Genomic DNA, 19,639 nt, shown 5'->3' on the forward strand with positions numbered 1-19,639 from the left:
GAGCCCCGCGTCAGGCTCTGGGCTGATGGCTCGGAGCCTGGAGCCTGTTTCCGATTCTGTGTCTCCCTCTCTCTCTGCCCCTCCCCCGTTCATGCTCTGTCTCTCTCTGTCCCAAAAATAAATAAAAAACGTTGAAAAAAAAAATTAAAAAAAAAACAAACAAAAAAAAACAAACGAACAAACAAAAGGAATGTCTGACAAATAAGGGAAAGTCTTAATGGCGACACAGCACTACATCTAATCACTACATCTATAAGGGCAGTGACCCACCACGTGTTCTACCTGGGGCCACCTCAGAGCTGGCAGAGCTTGGGGTCACTGTAATGAACTGCCATAAACTGGGTGGCCTGAAATAGCACAATTATTCTCTTAAGGTCCTGGAGGCTAGAAGTTCAAAGTCAAGGTGTCAGCAGGAACATGCTCCCATCAAAGGCTTATCCTAAATCCCAGATGATCTCATCTAGAGATCCTTTATGGAAGTATACCTGCCATGATCTTTTTCCCAAATGAGTCACATTCACAGGTTCTGGGTGAACATATCTTTTGGGGGATACCATCCAACTCAGCATAGGCTGCCCAAGAGGGTTTAGGTGGCCCATGGACCACATCAAATGGCCCAGTGGGGACAGTATTCCCATTCTGGATGCATCAGGGAGAATGTCATAGTTTCGGGCCAGTGCGTGTTTCCCACGTCCCCAAAAAGGAAGCGGCTCCCTGGCTCAGAGGCTGGGCTGCGGCCTGCCTCCACCCGCAGTGACCGTCACCTCTTGTTTTCAGTCATTCCCTTAGTACAGGAGGTCACACTGGTCCTCCCTTTCAGCAGCGATGGAAAGTTTGCACGTTATGACAGGAGAAGACTCAAAAGAACGTATTGCTGTGATGTAAGCAGAACAGACGCATGAGAGGAGCCAGACAGCAGAGCATGAGTGTGACACTGAATTCCACAGTGACCCTAGTGAGACAGGTGTCATCGTTCCTGTTGGACAGACAGGGAAACAGGCGCAGAGAGGTACAGTGACTCAGGCCTGGCTGCAGAGAGTCGTAACAGGGCCAGAGGCTAAGCACGGGTCTGTCTCAGTCTTCTTACCGTCTATACTACCCAGCAAGGAGGCGGGCACACAACTGTGGTGGTGAGCCGAATAAGGGACACCCCCACCCCCTGGCCCCGGCCCAGCGAAGTCCGTACCAGGCCCTGGAATCTGTGAACAGCTTACATGTCACAAAAGGGACCTCACAAAGGTTATGGACCCTAAAATGGGAAGAGTATGCCGGGTTACGGGGGAGGGCCCAGCCTAATCACAGAATCTTAATGGCAAGAACTTTAATAGCAGAGAATAGACAGAAATAATGCAGCAGCAGGAGAAATCCAAGCGAGCCCAAGTGTGAGAAGGATTCTGTGGCTGGTTCTGACGTGGAGAGACCACATGCAAGGTTGAGGACTGGAGAGGAGCCTCTGTGAACTAAGGCTGACCCCGGGGCTCAGAGCTAGCAACCTGAATGAGTCTGAAAGCATATGCTCCCCTAGGACCTCCAGAAAAGACAGAGCCTGGCCAACACCTTGATTTTAGCCTGCTGCAAGCCATGGAGAACTTCCCACCTGCAGAAACCGACCGAGAGATAATGCATTTGTTTTGTTGCAAGCCTTTGTGGCCATTCATCATGGCAACATCAAAAAATGAATATAATCAAACAAGTGTTATTTCACATGTAACAGCTTCCTGAAGCCCATTTCAGGCGTTGTCCCCGTTATACAGATGAATGTCAAGGAAACCAGGTATACCGTCAGAGGTCAAAGGTCGGAAGCAGGAGAAAGGAAGCCTTCCCTCCTTCAAAGTCCAAATTCCTCCCAAGCCTCTGGCGGCCTCAGTGAAGAGCTCTGCCATTCCTTTGCTTGGTGTGCCAAAGGCCTCCCACACCTTCAGAATAAAATCCAAACCCCAACTGTGGCTCCCAAGGCCCTTCCTGTCCCCCTGCCCACTTCATTCTCCATCCTCCCCCTCGCTCACCCCACTTCTGCTACACCGGCCTTTTATGCTTTGACTACACGGCACTCATCTCTGCCTCGGCACCTTTGCCGCAATTTAGGGGGTTAGATGCTTCTCAAGGTTAAGTCTCAGGTTCAAATGACAGCCAGTGAGGCTGACAGGCCACCAGGGGCTTACCAGACCACTCCCACCTGGAGCAGCCTCCTCCCCACCATTTTCCAACTCAGCACTGTTTTGTTTTGTTTGTTTTTTTTTAAGAGAGGTGTATGTAGGTTTTTTTTAAGTTTATATATATATTTTTAAATCATCTCTACACCCAACGTGGGGCTTGAACTCAGAACCCTGAGATCAAGAATTGCATGTTCTTCTGACTGAGTCAGCCAGGCGCCCTTCGCTCAGCACTCTACCTCACCTTGCCCCCTTAAGCGCTCAAGCTGTTATTACATATTCACTCACTTCTTTACTTGTTTAATCTCTTTGGAACACTAGGCCATGTACAAGTTAAAAAAAAAAAAAAAAAAAAAAAAGACTCCGTTGAAAATAGAACCACGAGGCCAGAAGGGGGCGCTCTCAAGCCCTGACATTCCAAGTCAAAAGCAGACCCCAGCAAAAGAGAGGTACCATGATTCCCCCCAAGAAGACTACACTTTAGTACCCCCACAGGAGAACAAAAGATCTCCTCCCGGGGCAACTGCCTAGCCAAGAAGAGACTGTCACAACTCAGGCAATGAAAAGCCACTACACTTCAAGCTCCCAGTTTACTCCAAAGGATTTTCTGTTTATAACAGCCCCTCTCAACTCCCCCCTTTCCTCTGTGAAAAAGCAGTCCTCTCCTTTGATCTCTGGACATGCCTACGGTTTTGCCATAGGTTACATGTCCCAAACTGCAATTCTCCCTTAATCCCCAATAAACTCATTTTGCTTATAAAATAGATGAGTTTTTTTTTAAGGTTAACAACCATGAGGGCAGGCATGACCCTGTCAAGTTCACTGCTCTTAAAGATTCGCCAACGGTTCACTCTCAAAGTGTCTGTGACGTCCGTGTCCCTCCCTAAAAGTTCCTGCTAAAGGACCTGTCAGGCTGGGCCCTGCCTGACAAGGCTATTTTCTAGCTCTCAAAAGGCCAACCTCATTCCCATCACTATCCATCACACCACCCCCTGACTTCTTGTTTATTTGCTCAGTCACTGTCCCCCTTGGGAGCCTGAGCTTTCCAAGAGACCTCGGAGTTTTGTCACTGCTTTGAGCCCAGCACGAATACACCGCCTTGACCCATTGGGAAGCTCAATGAGGAATGAAAGAATGAATGGGCAAGTACGGGGAGATATAACCAGGCTGGTGGGGCAGGCAAAGTCGGGGAAAACATTTCTCTCTCGAGCGGCGGTGCTAGCCTTCCAAAATGACAACAAACAACAGTCCCTGCTTCACGAGTAACGAGGGTATGGTGGCACACGTGGGCCCTCCCCAAGTGAAAATTACTACTACTATTATTATTAATACAGTAGTACAAACGCCTCCCTTACTCAAATGCCTTCCATGGCGCAGAGCAAGCTCTCGGAGTGAGAAGTATCACAAACTGTCACGGCTTTGAGTTTTGTCATAAGAAAAGGATAATTCCTCACAGCGCTCTGAAGAGATACGTGGCGGGGGGGGGGGGGATGCCGCGAGAAGAAGGAAGATTTTTAAAATCAGGGCGCGACCAGTGGCCACCAGGAAGCGGCTTTCGCCGCCACCTTCCCTCGCCTCCAAGCGGCCGCACCTTCACCCGCTGAGCCTCGTTAATGCACTGCTGGTAGCTGCCAATGTAGAAGGCATTCTTCACGTCGAACAGCTCGTCCACTTCCCCGGAGCCGCCAGAGGCCGAGACCGGAGCCGGAGGCGCCATACCGCTGTGGTCCCAGTCGTTCCCCTTCCGGAGGGACACGTCGGACGGAAGCAGGGATTCGCTGCAAAGCGCTCTGGGAAATGGAGTTTACTCGTTCCGGCCTGGAAATGAGCCAATGGGAGACTTAAAGGGGAGGGTTAAACGACGGGAGTCGCACGTGCGATCCGCAGGGCATCTCGGGAATTGTAGTTTGACTTGATCGCACGAGCCAGTGGGACTCGGGGAAACATAGTAAGCATGTGGTCGAGGCTGGGAATGGCAGAGTGAGCTAGAGGGGGTGGGACCACGCGGCTGACTACCCAATAAACTATAAGGTTTCCGTGATGTCATCGGTTCGCGCCGGAAAGCGCAGCTCAAGCGAGTGGTTCACCCGGAGCTGGCGGGGAGGATGGCCGGCTTCGCTTCGCTGGGGCTGTCATCGTGGCTCGTGGAACAATGTCGGCAGCTGGGTTTGAAGCAACCCACGCCTGTACAGCTCGGCTGCATCCCCGCCATCCTGGAGGGTAAGTGTGGCCCGCCTCTTCCCCAGGAAACCTCCCCACTCCTATCGGCTCCCTTTCCTTCTCGCAGCCTTTGCTCGCGCCAGTTCCGCGAGTGGAGGGATAAGCTTGGACGTTACCGGCGAGCTTGGACCCCAAAGGTAGACTGAACGGTGTTGGCGTTCGGGCTGCACAGTTCACTCCCTGTGTGTTCATACACAAGTGATGTAATCTCAGAAACTTTCGTGACCTCAGAGCACAGGATGAATCGATACTGCTGGAGAATTTGGTTGCGGTACCATCTTAATTTTACAAATGGACTCTGAGGTTGTCAAGATTGCTAGTAAATGCAGAACTCTGGTCCGGTGAATACTCTGCTCCCCACTCTAACGGCCCAACCCAGTTTGCCATGAAAGAGATGCCCTTAGGAAACCTTAGGAAGTGACGAGTGGAGGGATTAAATAAACAAAAATGAAGGAATAAGTAGGGGGCCTTAGGATGCAAATTGGATGAGGGCATTCAGGTTTCCCCAAACTCAGATGCTCTGTGAGGGGGTCAAAATGAGATCGTGGCATCTTAGGTCAGGTGGATGTAGATTCCAGTCCAGCCTGCTACTCACTGGCTGTGTGTCCTGGGCGCATTTCTGAGACTCGTTTTCCCTTTCTATTCAATGGGAACAGTAATAGTCTCACCCTCCTAGGATTTGTCAGGATGCCTAGGATGTAAATGGCATGGGCCAGTATGGGCACATGGTAACTGCTCATTAAACATTGACTATTGCAAACTCTGCCCGATGGAACATTTGTCTACACCTGGGGTGTGTTAATGCCAGTTCGCTCTCTACCCAGGTCGAGACTGCTTGGGCTGTGCCAAGACAGGCAGTGGCAAGACAGCAGCATTTGTCCTGCCCATCTTGCAGAAGCTGTCTGAGGATCCCTATGGCATCTTCTGCCTTGTCCTGACACCCACCAGGTGAGCACCCCACAGGCCTCCTGGGTGAGTTAGCCATCTGTGTTCTCTTGGACAAGCACCTTTACCTCTCTTAGCGTGCTTTCCCTGTGTTTAAAATGGAGACAGAAACCATGCCCTCCTCTCATGGGAGGTACAGAATTAACAAGGATGATGTGTGAAGACTGCTGAGTACAGGGCTTGTCTTACAGCAAGTGGCTGGACAGGAGCTATCAATAGTCTTATAGCCTAGGATATAGACACATCTCCTGTTCTTGGGCCAACAAATATGGAAGCTGACTTGGTAAGTCCTGTAGCAGTCTGTAGGAGAGGTAGGCACTGCATGCTGTGAGGGTGTGGCCTGGAGAAGGGACAGTGGAGGAAGACTTCATTCATGGGGTGCCTTAAAGGGACAAGTTTGGGGAAGGATATTCTATAGGCAGAGGGAACTGCTATAGTGCATTTGTGCAGAGGTGTGAGAGAGGCAGGGAGCAAGTCGGCCTATGAGAGACAACTTGAGACAAGCCCAGAATGCCAGGAAGAGAGTTAGAATCAATTCTATGGGTATGTGAGCAGAACAGGGCAAGATGGAGGATAGGAAGTGGGCACATGGGCCAGGGAGAGGCCCGGGCAGAGATGGAGTAGAGAGGAGGGGACTTGGACATTGACCAGTCCCAGGGAAGAGGGGACTGACGCTTAGGTTTCAGGCTTTGGTGATTGTGGTGTCGAGGCCACTGCTGAAGAGGAGAGGCCAGTTTGGGTGGCACTGGAGGGAGAAGGGCCATGGGGTGTTGTGGGTCTCAGCTTGGTGAGAGGGCAGGGTCCACAACAGGGTTCCAGTGTACAGTTTCCGAGCCTTTATCCCAAGGGCACTGGGAGCTATGGTGGGTGTGTGAGCACGGGAGGACCAGTTGGGAGGTCTGAGACATACACATGGGAATGGGAAGCAGGCACAGAACCCCCATCTAACCCAGCCTGGCCCCTTCACATCCACAGGGAGCTGGCCTACCAGATTGCAGAGCAGTTCCGGGTCCTGGGGAAGCCTTTGGGCCTGAAAGACTGCATCATTGTCGGCGGCATGGGTACAGGGGGCCCAGGGAGGCTCTGGGTAGGGGACCCCTGCCGCCTCAGACCCCCCTGCCCAGACCCACCTCTCATATTCCACCTGCAGACATGGTGGCCCAGGCCCTAGAGCTGTCCCGGAAGCCACATGTGGTCATCGCCACACCAGGGCGCCTGGCTGACCACCTCCGTAGCTCCAACACTTTCAGCATAAAGAAGATCCGCTTCCTGGTGAGTCGGTCTGGGGCACTGATTCATCCATTTAGGACATGTGTCTCACAGGCCATCCAGTAGAGCATTAGGAAAGGGGTGATTAGGACAGCTGAGGGATCAACAAGAAGGGGACTAGCCAGGGTGGTTGGGGACAGGGCCTCTCTGAGGAGCTGAGATGGTTGAGGGTGCAGATGTCTGAGAACCGGAGGGAGAATGTTTCAGGGCCCCCGTCCAAGGCTGGGCAGGAGGCGTGTGGGAGGCAGGCCAGGCTGGGCACGTGATCAGGCCCTGGCCGGTGCCCTCACCCCAGATCCACTACTCCCTGCCCCCCGCCGCCTGTGCTGCAGGTGATGGATGAGGCCGACCGGCTGTTGGAACAGGGCTGCACTGACTTCACTGCGGACCTGGAGACCATCCTGGCAGCCGTGCCCACTCGCAGACAGACGCTGCTCTTCAGCGCCACACTGACTGACACGCTCAGAGAGCTTCAGGGTCTGGCCACCAACCAGCCCTTCTTCTGGGAGGCTCAGGCCCCGTGAGTCCACAGCCAGGTTCCAGGGGGCAGGGCAGGCAAGGCATAGGGTTGGGGGTCACACTCAGCAGAGGTTATTGCCCACGGATGGTGTGGGGCATTGGCTCCGTTCGGCAGTAGGGGAAACGGAGTCCACCCATCCCCAGGGTGCGTACGGTGGAACAGCTGGACCAGCGCTACCTGTTGGTGCCTGAGAAGGTCAAGGATGCCTATCTGGTCCACCTGATTCAGAACTTCCAGGATGAGCACGAGGACTGGTCCATCATCATCTTCACCAACACGTGCAAGTGAGCATGGGCAGGTCTGCCCCTCTCCTCCCCCCAGATCTCCTCCCATAGCTCTTTCTGAAGGCCCGAGAGGTATGAGGCACACAGCCCGTCTTGGCACTCCAGGGCCTCTGCTCAGACCAGAGATTTCAGAGGATTTGCTCAAGGAGGCCCAGAGAGGTCAAGCAGTTTGCCGAGATCTCCCCTCGTGAAGGTGGAGCCAGGATTTAGGGCTTCTCAGACCTGCTCTTAACCAAAAGGTCTAGGGGCCTCTGGCCCTCCCCGGAAAACCCCTGCAGCGGCTGGGAAGGCCTTGGAGCAGCCTCTCCTCTGTGTCTAGGGGTGTCACTAAGGCCTGGCATATCAGCTCCAGTACCCAGGGCTGTCCTCTCTACAGTCACAGAGGCCTTCAGAATCCTTTGAAGCTCCTGGGGAGATTGTCAGGAGGCTGTAGGCTATTCAAGCATGAGCCAGGGTAGATAACGCAGTCTACATGACATCGAGGAGACCTCCTAATTGGCTGCTGCCCTCCAAGAATGTGTTGGCTACCAGAAAAGTCTGGATGTAGGGCCGGCTCTCATTGGTTTAGGCCAGGGAAGGGGTCGGCAGAGAGGACGTCAGCAGGCAGGATACCCCTCACCCCTGCTTCTCTTTTACCAGCCGTGCAGAGTCACCTACTTGTGGTCTTGGGGGTGCTGGGGCAAGAGTGCCTTCCCGAGGCCCTGGCTCTGCAGGGGCTGACAGTGTGTCTTTCCCACCAGGACCTGCCAGATCCTGTGCATGATGCTGCGTAAATTCAACTTCCCCACCGTGGCTCTGCATTCCATGATGAAACAGGTGTGGGATCAGGCCGCCCCTGAGACCCCCACCCCACCCCCAGCCTTGCCCTGGAGACTCGTCCCAGCCTCAGGGCCTTTGCCCAGGCTCTTCCTTCTGCCTAGAATACTTCCTGCCACCCTTTTGCCTCGGTGTGGCCTTCTCATGGGTGAGCCCTGTGAGGGTGGGACTGTCCTAGACTCCACCCTGTCCCAGGCCTCACACAGTAAGTCCTCAAACGCTTGCTGAGATGCTGCCTGACCCCCAGTTCTCTCCCCAACTTGGCACCAGAAAGAACGCTTTGCTGCCCTGGCCAAATTCAAGTCCAGCATCTATAGGATCCTGATTGCAACAGACGTGGCCTCCCGGTGAGTGGCCCCAGGGTCTTCCTTCCCATGTGCAGGCCCAGTGACACCCCCACAGAGGGACCAGAGAGAGGGCTGACCTTGGGCAAGAACTGGGGCAGCCCCAACTTCACAGCTGTGTGACCTTGGGTGAGTCCCCATCTTGGTTTCCACGTGTGGACAGGGGCCTGGACATTCCCACAGTGCAAGTGGTTATCAACCACAACACCCCCGGGCTCCCGAAGATCTATATACACCGCGTCGGGCGGACAGCCCGTGCAGGTAAGTGGACGGGGCGGGGTGGCCCTTGGACAACTGTCCTTCCAACCTGCCCACACCATAAGAAACCAAAGTCACGGGCTGGTCGAGAAGATGTGGGGATATAGCCTGCAGGTGAGAGGCAGTGCTTAAAAGTTGGAGGAATCATCCTTTCAAAAGCAAAGGCAGGGAGTGCTCTGGCTTACGAGATTCTCCCCTGTTCTGTGGCCCCGGGCAGGTCATATCAGCTCTCTGGGCCCACTTCCTCCTCAAACGACAGGTAACACGAATGCTGCTCCAAAGGTCACGGGCCTCATCAGCTGTCAGTGCTGTTCCAGCACCAGTCACCCTCACAGAAATGAGGAATAGAGAAACTAGCGTGCACAGATCTGGGCCAAGGCCCGTCGAGGCTTATTGCCGACATAACTCCCTGGTAGCCACGCCCCAGAGGGAAGTCAGCCATATCACCGGCCCCCGTGTAAAGCCAGCCTGACAGGAGAGCTGCCTCTCCTGCCGTCTCCTCTGGGATGGACTTGCCCTCACCAGCTCACCAAGCTCTTAACTCTGTTCCCATCAAGAGGAGCCCTGAGCTGCCTAGTGGTCAGAACTTGTCTTTCTTGGCCCCTAGCACGCAGCAGGTAACTATGGCACGTCCTTGCAGGGCGGCAAGGACAGGCCATCACACTGGTGACGCAGTATGACATCCACCTGGTACATGCCATCGAGGAGCAGATCAGTGAGTAGGGGGATGGGAGTGGGGGAGGCGGGTGCCTCTGGGCAAGATGCCCACTCACCCCCTCAGACACCTGCTAAGCTGCTCACGTGAGCAGGCTTAAACGGCACTTTCCTTTCTATGCAATCCCAAATGAAGGCTTTTAGCCCAGTTATCAAAACAGAAGCTTCCCACAGTGGTCCTCAGCAGCTGAAAGCCACATCCGGTGGGAAGGGACTTAGGTTTCTCAGACTGGGGTGCATGGATGGTCCCTGTGGATGAGTCGGAGGCCCCAGGCACCACCTCTCTTCCCCCACTGGGACGATTTAATTTGTAGCCCAGACCAAGAAATCTATAATCACTGCACAGACTGTCCTAAAACTCAGAAATCTCTGCCCTTTAGAGGACAGTGTTTAAGTCACATCTACACCCAACATGAGGCTCAAACTCAGGACCCCCAAGATCAGGAGTCACACACTCTTCCGACCGAGCCAGCCAGGCAGGCACTCCTAAAGGACAGTGTTTTTAAAGAAAATACTTCCAGTCAAGTTCCTAGTGCCGCTGACAACAAAAAAGAACAGTCTGTCTATCTTCCTTTGGTCTACCATCCCCGTTCCTGCTCGCCTGACCCTTACCTGACATGACCTAGTCTTGCATGCCCCACTGCATGAGGAGCTCACTCCAAAGCCAGAATCCCTCCCCCTGTCACGTCTGCCCTCTCCGCCCCTACAGAGAAGAAGCTGGAGGAGTTCTCGGTGGAGGAGGCCAAGGTGCTGCAGATCCTTACGCAGGTCAATGTGGTGCGGAGGGAGTGTGAGATTGTGAGTATCGGAGGCCTTGGGGCCCAGGGGCGCCCTTCGAGACAAGGGCCCCCGTGACGGCCTCTCCTTCCCACCCGCCAGAAACTGGAGGCGGCCAACTTTGATGAAAAGAAGGAGATCAACAAGCGGAAGCAGCTGATCCTGGAGGGGAAGGTGAGGGCTGAGCTGGCAGGGGGAGGGGAAGGGTTTCCAGGAGGCCGATTGCCCAGCTCAGCCACCTCCCGGTGTCCCCCCTGCCAGGACCCCGACCTGGAGGCCAAACGGAAGGCTGAGCTGGCCAAGATCAAGCAGAAGAACCGGCGCTTCAAGGAGAAGGTGGAGCGGGTGCTGCAGCGGCAGAAGGGTGGCGGGGCGGGCCGCAGGGGGCGTCCACCCAGGGCCCCCCCTGAAGGCCACTCGGCCCCAGCACCCACCCAGGACCAGTCCTGAGCCCTGTGTGGCCCCCGCCTGGCCAGCCTGGGATTCCTTCATGGAACCAAGGGTCAGAGGGGTCCTCCCCTCCCCCGGACCTGCTGTGTCCCTGTCGTTGGAACCCATGGACACCCACGTGGTGCACCGCACGGCTCTTCCCGCCCTGCGGCCCCTTCTCAGAGCCTCTGCCAAGAGCCAGGCTGCAGAGGAGAAAAGAATACCAGCTACAGAGTTGAGCTCAACTCCACACACAGTGACCCGGCTTCAGGGTCACCTCGGCAGGGGGTGGGGATTGCCATGGGGCCCCGAAGCCAAGATGTGTTGGTTGTACGAGTCACTAAATAAATGGGTCTCTCCACTTCCCCATCCGACTCTGTGGGAGTGGGGGCAGGGGAGGAGGGTTCAGCTGCTGGTGCTTCCCAAGTCCCCTAGAGCATCATGTCGCCCCCACCACACCCCCAGTTCTCCATTCCCATCAGGCCAGGCCCAAAGCTTTGAACTACAGTGCTGGCCATTCTCGCCAGGTGACCCTGGGTTTGAGAAGCCCTCTCTGAACCTCAGTTCCCTCATCTGGAAAATGGGCACACCAATGGCACCCCTCTCCAAACACAGCCATCAGGTTCAGTGAAATGACTCCCATGTGTAGTGAACACTACCATGTTCTAGGAGCTTCTCTATCTGCTCACCTGGTGGGATTTGGGGTTTCTAGCCAGAGTAAAGGAGGGGGGGGGTGCTTAACCAAGGGCCACCTAAGGGCAAACCGGTCCAGACGGGAGTTGAGCCCGGGGTGGGTAGGGACAGCTATGCTGGGCAGAGCCAGGCTCCTGGCTGTGTGGCCTGGGCATGCTCGTCAGGCTCTGAAACTCCCTCCCCTCACTGGCAAGTGGTTTACTAAGCCCTACACAGCCTGAAGGCGGCTGAGGTGCGTCGCAGAGGAAGCAGGTAGAGGGGTCCAGGGACGGCGGTTAGATGCTTGGGTGCCCACACAACACACACAGGCACAGCCACTCTTAGAAATGTAATGTGGGCACCAGCACGCGCCCTGGGGATTCTAGAAATTCTACACAACGAAAAGCCCCAAAACAGCCCCTGAGCTGCGAGCGGCCAGGGCCAGCTGAGGCATTATGGCCAGGCCCTCCCCGGGGCTGAGTTAGGCCCCCAGTCCCTGCCAGGGTGAATGGCCCACTGTGCCGCCTGCGGCCCGCCTCGTGCCCCAGGCGGGAATCCTGCGTATAAAACCAGCTCCTGCAGGCCCCGGCTCCCACGCAGACCCCGCAGCCAGGTTCAGGGCGTGCCCTCTGCCAGGCGGGCTAGGCCCTCCCGCAGCTCGCTCAGCTCAAACAGCCTGACGTCCAGCAGCTGTGCGGCCCGGCCCACCTCAGCCCGTGCCCGTTCCCGCTCGGCCCGCGCCTCTTCCAAGCTGCGCTCCGTTGCCCGCAGCTGGTGCTCCAGCTCGGCATTGCGGGTCTCCAGGTCCTGCAGGGAGACGATAGGCAGGATTTGAGGCCCCAACAAGCCTTAAGGGTCATCAGCCCTGCCTGGGGCATCCAGCCTCTGAGTGTCATCCCATCAGACCCCACTCTGGGCCATGCCTTAGTCTCTTATCCTCCCTCCAGCTTCTGCCCAAGACACTCCATGGGGCCCTTGGCCAATCTGAATGTCATGGAACTGATCACATCCCTCTTCTGCTCAAAACCCTCCTGTGACCCCATTAGGCTGGGAACAAACTCCACTCCCCTCCTTCCTCTCCTTATTCATTCCAACTCAGCCTCGCTGGCTTCCTTGTGGGTCCTTGACTATACTGAGCGTCTCCCCACCTCAGGGTCTTTGCACATGCCGTGCACTCTGCCCAGGAGGCAAGAGGGAGCATTTCCCCAACTTCTCTCTTCTGGGTCACTAGAGCCTTTGACATCTTCACCTGCAGGACTCAGAACATGTCCCGTGAACATTTCTCAGATAAATTCTTCAATGAAAGCCAGGCCAGGGGCGCCTGGGTGGCTCAGTTAAGCATCCAACTTCGGCTCAGGTCATGATCTCAGGGTTTGTGAATTCCAGCCCCACATCAGGCTCCCTGCTGTCAGCCAGCAGCCTGCTTCGAATCCTGTCTCCCTCTCTCTCCCCTCCCCCAAACTCTCTCATGCACTCTTTCTCTCAAAATTAAATGAACATAAAAAAAAAAAAAAAAAAAAAAAAAAAAAGCCAGGCTAGTCAGACTTGGGTTCAAATGCAGTCTCCTGATCTCAGGCTGGGGATGTGTGAGGACTTGATGGGGTTCAGCAGGGACTCAAAAACGGCTTGTTGAATGAAAGAATGTGAAAAACTGTGCCGATGATCATCCTTTCCAAAACACTGGCTGCAACTGAGGCTTTCCATGCACCTGGTCGTCCCAATCCTTCACAACCTTAGGTAACTGTCTTCCTGATCCCACCTACGGGTGAACAAACAGGCTCGGGGAGGCACATAGCTGCCCAGGACCCATTGGGAAGGAAAGATCCCAGGTCTGTCCCACCCCCGGGGGCTGGCTGGCTCTCGACAGGCACCCCACACCCCCCAACCCCCCGCAACGACACACACCTGCACCTTCTGCTGTGTCTCCTCGCGCTCGGTGGCGTCCAGGGCGTCGCGGGCCCCACCGGTCTGACTCTTCAGTGTCTGGATCTCCTAGAGAAGAGTTCCCAGGGTCTCTTCTGGGGTTCCTGGCTCCCTCGTGAGGGGTCAGGGAAGGTGAAGCCCAGGGACACGCACTCAGCCCTCACCTGGTCCTTGGTTTGCACTAGCGCCTCCAGCTGCTCCAGTGACTGGCCTGGCCCTTCCTTCTCACTGACTGAGGGTGGCTCCGCGGCTGCCTGGGCCTCCAGCTCTGCTACCTGTGTGGACAGGCATGTCAGCCCCTGAGACCCCCAGCCTGCGCTCTCCTGACCCCCGGGGAATCTGCCCCTTGCTCAGGCACACCTGTGACTAGGTACTCATCCCCTCTGATTCAGGCTACCAACTTGAGGCAGGCAGGACTTCAGGGTTTGACAAAGAGTGACATGATCTCAAACCCGTACTACAGAACAAGAAACTGAGGCTCAGGGGAACAGCCTTGAGATCACACATCCAGTCAGTGAACCCAGGACGGAGGCAGGGGCTCCACAGTTGCCCGGGGCCACTGAGCGTCTCTGGGAGGGAGGGGTCCCCTCACCCGCTGCCGCAGCCTTTCGGCCTCTGCACGCTGGGCCTCCAGCTGCTGCCTCCACTGGGCGGCGGCGGCGTTGGCTTCTCGCAGGGCGCCCGCCAACTTGTTGTTGCTGTCCTGCAGCGCGAAGAACTCGGCCTCCCACTGCACCTCGCCCACGGAGCTGCAGGGACGCGAGGGTTGGCTGGGGCGAGGCTGGGCAGCACTGCGTTTGGGGGCAGGGCAGGACGGTGCCGGAGGCGGGACGGTGCTGGGGGCGGGGCCGTGGGTGGGGACTTCGCGGGGTAGCGTGATCTCGTCGGGGGCGAGGTGAAAGTAGGTGCCTGGTGTCGGCTCAGGGAGACAGACGGAATGGGGAGCGGGGTCAGCCCATCGGGGTGTGCTCAGAACGGGGTGAGGGTGGGGAGGCACCCGGGGGTTTAGAATTTGGCCGGGGAGGCGTAAAAGAGGCAGGGTTAGCCCCGAGGAGCCGGCGAGGTAGGGGCAGGGTCCGCCCCGAGAGGGCGTGGTCAAAGCGGGAGCCCGTTCCAGGGGCGAGGTCGGCTCCAGAAGGGGCAGGATCGGAGTCAGCCGCCTCTCCTTCCCCCCGGCCTTGGGTACACAGATCCCGCCGCCCTTCGACTTCAGAGAAGTCCCTCTCCGTGCCAGTAGTCCTGCCACGCCCTATGCCCGGCCCTACCCCCTCACCCCTCGGACAGCATCTTCTTGAGCCGCTCGCGCTCTGCGGGGCCGGGGACGTCCGCGCTCTGGCTACGGAACAGTTTCTCGTCGCCGGGGCCGTTGGCGCTGACGAGAGGACTTGGGGGCACCTAAAGGCGTGGGCAGAAGCGGGGTCACACTGGGGGGGGGGGTGGCTTCAGCCAAGGACCAGTCAGGTCATGGCTGGGGTCAGGGCTGATGTTACTGGGGTTGTGACTGAGGACAGGGGTCCTTTCCAGCACTGGGATGGGAGCGCGCCCCTCCTCTCCTCTTCCACCCTCTCTGGCTCCCCATGGTCCCTGGACCAGAGTTCTGAGCACCGTACCCCCACCTTGCCTGCCTGGGCTCTCACCAAGCTCCCAGGAGCGCACTTGATGCCTGCTGGTCTAAATAAACCCACTGAGATATTCAAAATCTGCAAGGGGGGTGGGGGCAATGTGAAATCTCTATGCTATTCCTTCACAGCAATGCCCTTCCCTGGGGCCAAATTTCAACATGCTTTTAAGATTCTGACAGGAAGCCTTCTACTAGGCTGAATTCATTATAAATCCCCCTCCCAGCCTGGACCATGAGCCCTGAGGGCAGGGACCAGCCTACTTTTTCAACTCCCTAACCCTCTTTCCCACACAGTAGGTGGTCAGTAGATCATGCTGAATAAATTAATAGGGGAAAGTGCCCCAGGGACAATTTTTTTACTCTACCCTCTACTTAGGCATTTCAACCGTCAGGTTTTTACTCTGCCATCTAAGCTGACTTCTTTTCCTTCCTCCCTTCCTCCCTCCCTCCCTCCCTCCCTTCCTTCCTTAATGTTTATTTTTGATAGAGAGTGCGAGTGGGGAAGGAGCAGAGACAGAGGGGGACAGAGGATCCAAAGCGGGCTCTGTGCGACAGCAGCAAGCCTGACGAGGGGTTTGAACTTGCGAACCCTGAGATCATGACCTGAGCTGCAGTCAGACACTCAACCGACTGAGCCACCCAGGTGCCCCAAGCTGGTTTCTAGGCCTCCCCTGATCTAAGGCTAGGCCAGCCATCCAGAATGTGCTCCTGCCACATTTCCTCCAAGGCTTCTGCTACAGGTCTAGCTTTACACAATCTGTGAGCATATGGTCTTGGGCACGCGCACAGCACCTGGACCCTCAATAGCAGTTGAGTGACCGGCAGGCATGGGACAAGGAGTGCTGACCTGGTGGGAAGTGAGTCCCAGGGCTGGACTGGTGAGCTCCCCGCCATCCTGAGATTTCTCCCTTGCCAGCCTCGCTGCTTCCTTTACTTCCTGGAACTTCTCAGCAAACTGGGGTGGGGTTGGGGGAGGGGGGGGGAAAGGCAGAACAAACAATCAAAGAAAACCCAGCCCCCTCTCCCAGAGCCCCATTAGGTCACCCTCACCCCCCACCCCCAGCACCAGCCGTGTCACTATGGAGGCGACTTCAGGAGCATCTCATGAACTAGTTCATCTCATGAACTAGAAGAGTGGTAAGAAGGCTTAGAAAATGTCCCCAGTGATCAGATTGAGTATCATGGCGGAGGGTGGGATGTTCATGCAAGTGTATTACATTGAGGCACCTTGAAAAAGGGATCGATCCCCTATTCCTCTCAGTCAGGCTTATTTCAGCAAGGAGAGCCTCAGGTGAGTGCTGTCTGGAATGCCTGGGACACTTGTGAATATCTTTTTATAACAAAGAGAAAGCAGGTCTTGGGCTCAGAGCCTCTTAGAGGCACCTGTAGCCAGTGGGCAAGTCAATCACCCTTTTCTCATTTTCACTGTACTTATGTTTACATTTACCACTTATACACCAGTTTTCCAGTTGGGGTAGGACACACTCACTGTTTTTCATTTTAAAATAAATTTCCTTAGTGTGAAAATACATTCTTTAAAGAAAATATTTACATACACACAGTCACTCGATTGGAGCAAAGGGTCCAGTGCAATTCATTGCGGTGGGGGGGTAGGGGGAGGGAAGGGGGATGATCTTTTCAAAAAACAGTCTAAGAGCAACTGAATACTCAGTGGGAAAAAATACTCCTACCTTATACCACCCACAGAAATTAATTCAAGACCTAAATTTGAAAGGAAAATTAAAGCTTCTAGAAGAGAAGAAAATCCTCACGATCTCATTAGGAATCAGAAAGCACTAACCATCCAGGGAAACAATGGATGAGACAATACCGAAGCCTAGAGACAGCAGAGGGTGGAGGGAAGCAATGAAGAAGGTAGGGCTAGGGTGTGTGAGGGAACTCTTAGCCCATCCCAGGCACCCAGAGAAGGGTAGGGTGTGTCCAAAATTGGAACAAGTGGCCAGCAGAGCTGAGACATGAGCCAGGGAACCAGGAAGGGACTTCCGGCTTTTTCTGATACCCATTCTACAGCTGGGAAGACTGGAAACCCAGTACCTCCAGGGGCCCCAGTATACCCAGAAGACATAGGCCCAGCTCCATCCCTCCCACCGTGTCATCCTACCAGCCCACCTGGGTCAGATGCTGCTCAGAAGCAAAGCCGAGGCCATAGACAGTGTTGGCACGACTGTCTGCCCACTGTCCAAACTTCTGGGAGGTTTTGGTAAAGGTCATGTTGGGGGTGACAGTGCTGTTGATGATGGCCTGGGGAGAGGTGGGGAGCAAAGTTCAAGGTTGATGAGACTGACGATAATAATGAATAGGAAACCCCCAGTGGATCACTTTGTCTTAGCTCCTCAGAGATCCTTGGTCTGAGCCATTTCGGGAGGGAGACTGATCCAGGGCTCCAACCCCAGCCCCCAGGCGCCCCGCAAGGCAACGACGAGACCCAGGCCTGTTGCTGAGACCCCTTGGGCCTGCCACCCCACCCAGGCCCTGCCAGGACCTTGGCACCCCCAATGCTGATGATTCGGTAGACATTGCGGGTGGCATCATAGAAGTAGGAGACAGTGAGCGCGTGCTTGCCCGCTGGGATCCAGTTCCGCTTGGTGGCCGGGTCAATCTGGAACACGTGCGCCCTTGTGCTGAAGATGGGCTGCTCCCTGCATGGGGAGAGTGTTCTCAGCAGGGCTGGGCATCCCCGGGGTGGGGGTGGGGGTGGGGGGGGGACTCAGGGCCAAGCTGCGGAGGCAGGGACTCACCTGGCTGTGGACATTGGTCAGGCTGGGCTGGGTGGGCTCCAAGAGGCAGTCAGAAGGATGGCAGGAGGTGTGGTTTCAGCCTCTGTGGGGGACAGGGGGCTTGTGAGTGTCTCCCCAGGACAGGCTTAGGGAAACCAAGCGGGTCCAACCTCAGGAAGCACCACCAAATACATACACCATTCATAGAACCTCAGTCAAAAAGGTGAGAGAATCAGCAGATCACCCAGAGCAAAACGGCCCTGGAGGAAGCTCTCACAACACCTTGAGCAGGAGATGGCTCTCTAAGAGGAGCCAGGTGGCCCCTGATAGCCCAGTGTAAACTTCTCAGCATGCTAGGTACTGAAGTCCCAGAGAAACCCCCTCAATCTTGGGGCTGGGTAGAGAAGGGCCAAGGCCAACTCCCGCTTGGGATTTTCTGCCACATTCACTCATCACTCCCCAAACCAGGATCTCTATCAAAATGTAGGGCATCACCAGGTGCCTACTGGGAGACCAGTCCCCCCACCGAACCCACAGAGAGACACCTCGGCTTCCACTCTAGGGCAGACGCACATCTTGGAGTCAAAGTCCAAACCCCCAGGTAGCTCCCAGCCTAGTTAAAAAGATAAGATGTAGCCAAACAAGTTTACTCTGGTGCCAGATGGCCCATGACCACTCAACCCCAATACCATCCATGCAGGGCTGGGTGGGACCAAGGACTGGGAGAGGGGCCTCCCCAGCCTCTCTTGGTTCCTCCAGCCACAACCCCACAGAAAGCAGGAACAGTTGCCCTGGAGAATTCCCGACCCTCACCTCTGTGCCCCCAAAACCTGTACCAGGGGGATCTGTGGAGGATCCAGGAGGGACCTGGCGGAAGGAGGTGGCAAGGTGGGGGAAGGGAGGCCCCAGGGGAGCGGCCTCCTTGGTCAGAGGAGGTATGCCCCCCCACCCTGTCCTGGGCAGCTGCTGCCCCGGTCACAGGGTCTGAAACCGGAGCCCCTGGGTGGGGGAGGGGCGGCAGCTCTGGCCGGGGCTGGGAGCGGGTCCTGGGTCGAAGCAGGGTTCCAGGGTGCAGGGGTCCCAGGAACACAGGCCCTTCCGGCCCTGACAGTCCTGCCGAGACTTGCAGCTTTGGGGAAAGTTACTCACCAACTAGTCACGTGCCTCAGACGCCTCGGGCCGCGGGGCTCCCGAAGGAGGCCCCGACCCCGCCCGGTGCCCAGGATCCCCAATCGCGTGTGGGGGCGAAGCCCCACCCCATGCGTCCCAGTCCGGGGGGCCTGATATTCAGTAAGGAAGCAGTTCCCATCCGCGTCAGAAGCGGGGCGCCCAATGCGCGCCCCAACTTCGGGAAGTGTCACCCTCGACCAGGGAACTTCCGAGACGGGCGCAACGCCCCCCAACTCCGGGTCCAGAACTTCGGGGACACATTCTCCGCCTCCTCCAACGCCAGCCCCAGAACTTCGGGGATCCCTCGCGCCACCTCCGACTGCTAAATTTCGGGGATTCCCTGCCACCCCTCCAGCCTCGGGTCCGGAATTTCGGGATCCCCTCGTGCCGCCTCCCTCTCCCAGGCCCGGAACGTCGGGGACACCGCAGTCTCCTCCAACGCCGGGTCCGGAACTTTGGGAACCCCTCGCACGGTGCCCTCTTCGACCCCGACTCCGGAACTTCGGGGCCCCTGCGCCCTCTCAAGCCCTGGAACTTCGGGGGCTCCCCGAGCCGCACCCAGCCTCCGTGTCCGGAACTTCGGGGACCCCCGCGCCCTCCCCCGGCCCTAGAACCTCGCGGGCCCCCGCGTCCCCGACGCAGGCTCGGACAGCCGGGCTCACCCTGCGGGCTCGGCGCCCCGCGAGTGTCCGGGCGCGAGTCGGGTGCTGCCCCGCGGCGCCGACTCCCCGCAGCCGGGCGCCCCGTTCGCTTGCTGGCTCCGGGGCCCGCGCCCTCCGCGCCGCC

General features: G+C 56.6%; 3 protein-coding genes across 5 annotated transcripts in view; 1 reads left to right on the forward strand and 2 right to left on the reverse strand.

Annotated features, from left to right (window-relative positions):
• The window catches only part of COPE (coat protein complex I subunit epsilon), a 15,919-nt gene extending 12,005 nt beyond the window's left edge, over positions 1-3,914 (reverse strand). Inside the window, exon 1 of the mRNA XM_040444993.1 lies at positions 3,745-3,914. Within this exon, the coding sequence (XP_040300927.1) occupies positions 3,745-3,870 (126 nt within the window). The 5' untranslated portion in view covers positions 3,871-3,914. The remainder of the gene's footprint in view (positions 1-3,744) is intronic.
• A 304-nt stretch (positions 3,915-4,218) lies between these two features.
• Positions 4,219-11,082, forward strand: DDX49 (DEAD-box helicase 49). Its single transcript, XM_040444988.1, has 13 exons — positions 4,219-4,373; positions 5,198-5,321; positions 6,294-6,379; positions 6,469-6,590; positions 6,920-7,107; positions 7,251-7,391; positions 8,132-8,207; positions 8,478-8,554; positions 8,715-8,812; positions 9,450-9,524; positions 10,233-10,321; positions 10,403-10,474; positions 10,562-11,082. Exons 1-13 carry the CDS (start codon positions 4,259-4,261, stop codon positions 10,748-10,750), a joined length of 1,452 nt encoding a protein of 483 aa, XP_040300922.1. The 5' UTR covers positions 4,219-4,258; the 3' UTR covers positions 10,751-11,082.
• A 655-nt stretch (positions 11,083-11,737) lies between these two features.
• HOMER3 (homer scaffold protein 3) lies at positions 11,738-19,633 on the reverse strand. Of its 3 annotated transcripts, none has more exons than XM_040444990.1 (10): positions 19,516-19,633; positions 17,705-17,786; positions 17,449-17,605; positions 17,076-17,207; positions 15,793-15,900; positions 14,598-14,719; positions 13,917-14,073; positions 13,489-13,599; positions 13,307-13,393; positions 11,738-12,208 (listed from the first exon to the last, which is right to left on the reverse strand). In XM_040444990.1, the coding sequence occupies exons 2-10, from the start codon at positions 17,716-17,718 to the stop codon at positions 12,017-12,019; spliced, it is 1,080 nt and encodes a 359-aa protein (XP_040300924.1). In that variant the 5' UTR covers positions 17,719-17,786; positions 19,516-19,633; the 3' UTR covers positions 11,738-12,016. The 3 variants fall into 3 exon arrangements, with proteins under 3 accessions (XP_040300924.1, XP_040300925.1, XP_040300926.1); XM_040444991.1 differs by lacking the exon at positions 19,516-19,633 and adding an exon at positions 18,833-19,371; XM_040444992.1 differs by lacking the exon at positions 19,516-19,633 and adding an exon at positions 18,497-18,801.
• Between the last annotated feature and the right edge of the window lie 6 nt (positions 19,634-19,639).

The sequence above is a fragment of the Herpailurus yagouaroundi genome, unplaced genomic scaffold, assembly GCF_014898765.1.
Source record: "Herpailurus yagouaroundi ecotype Mexico unplaced genomic scaffold, PumYag 193, whole genome shotgun sequence".
Lineage (NCBI taxonomy): Eukaryota > Metazoa > Chordata > Mammalia > Carnivora > Felidae > Herpailurus > Herpailurus yagouaroundi.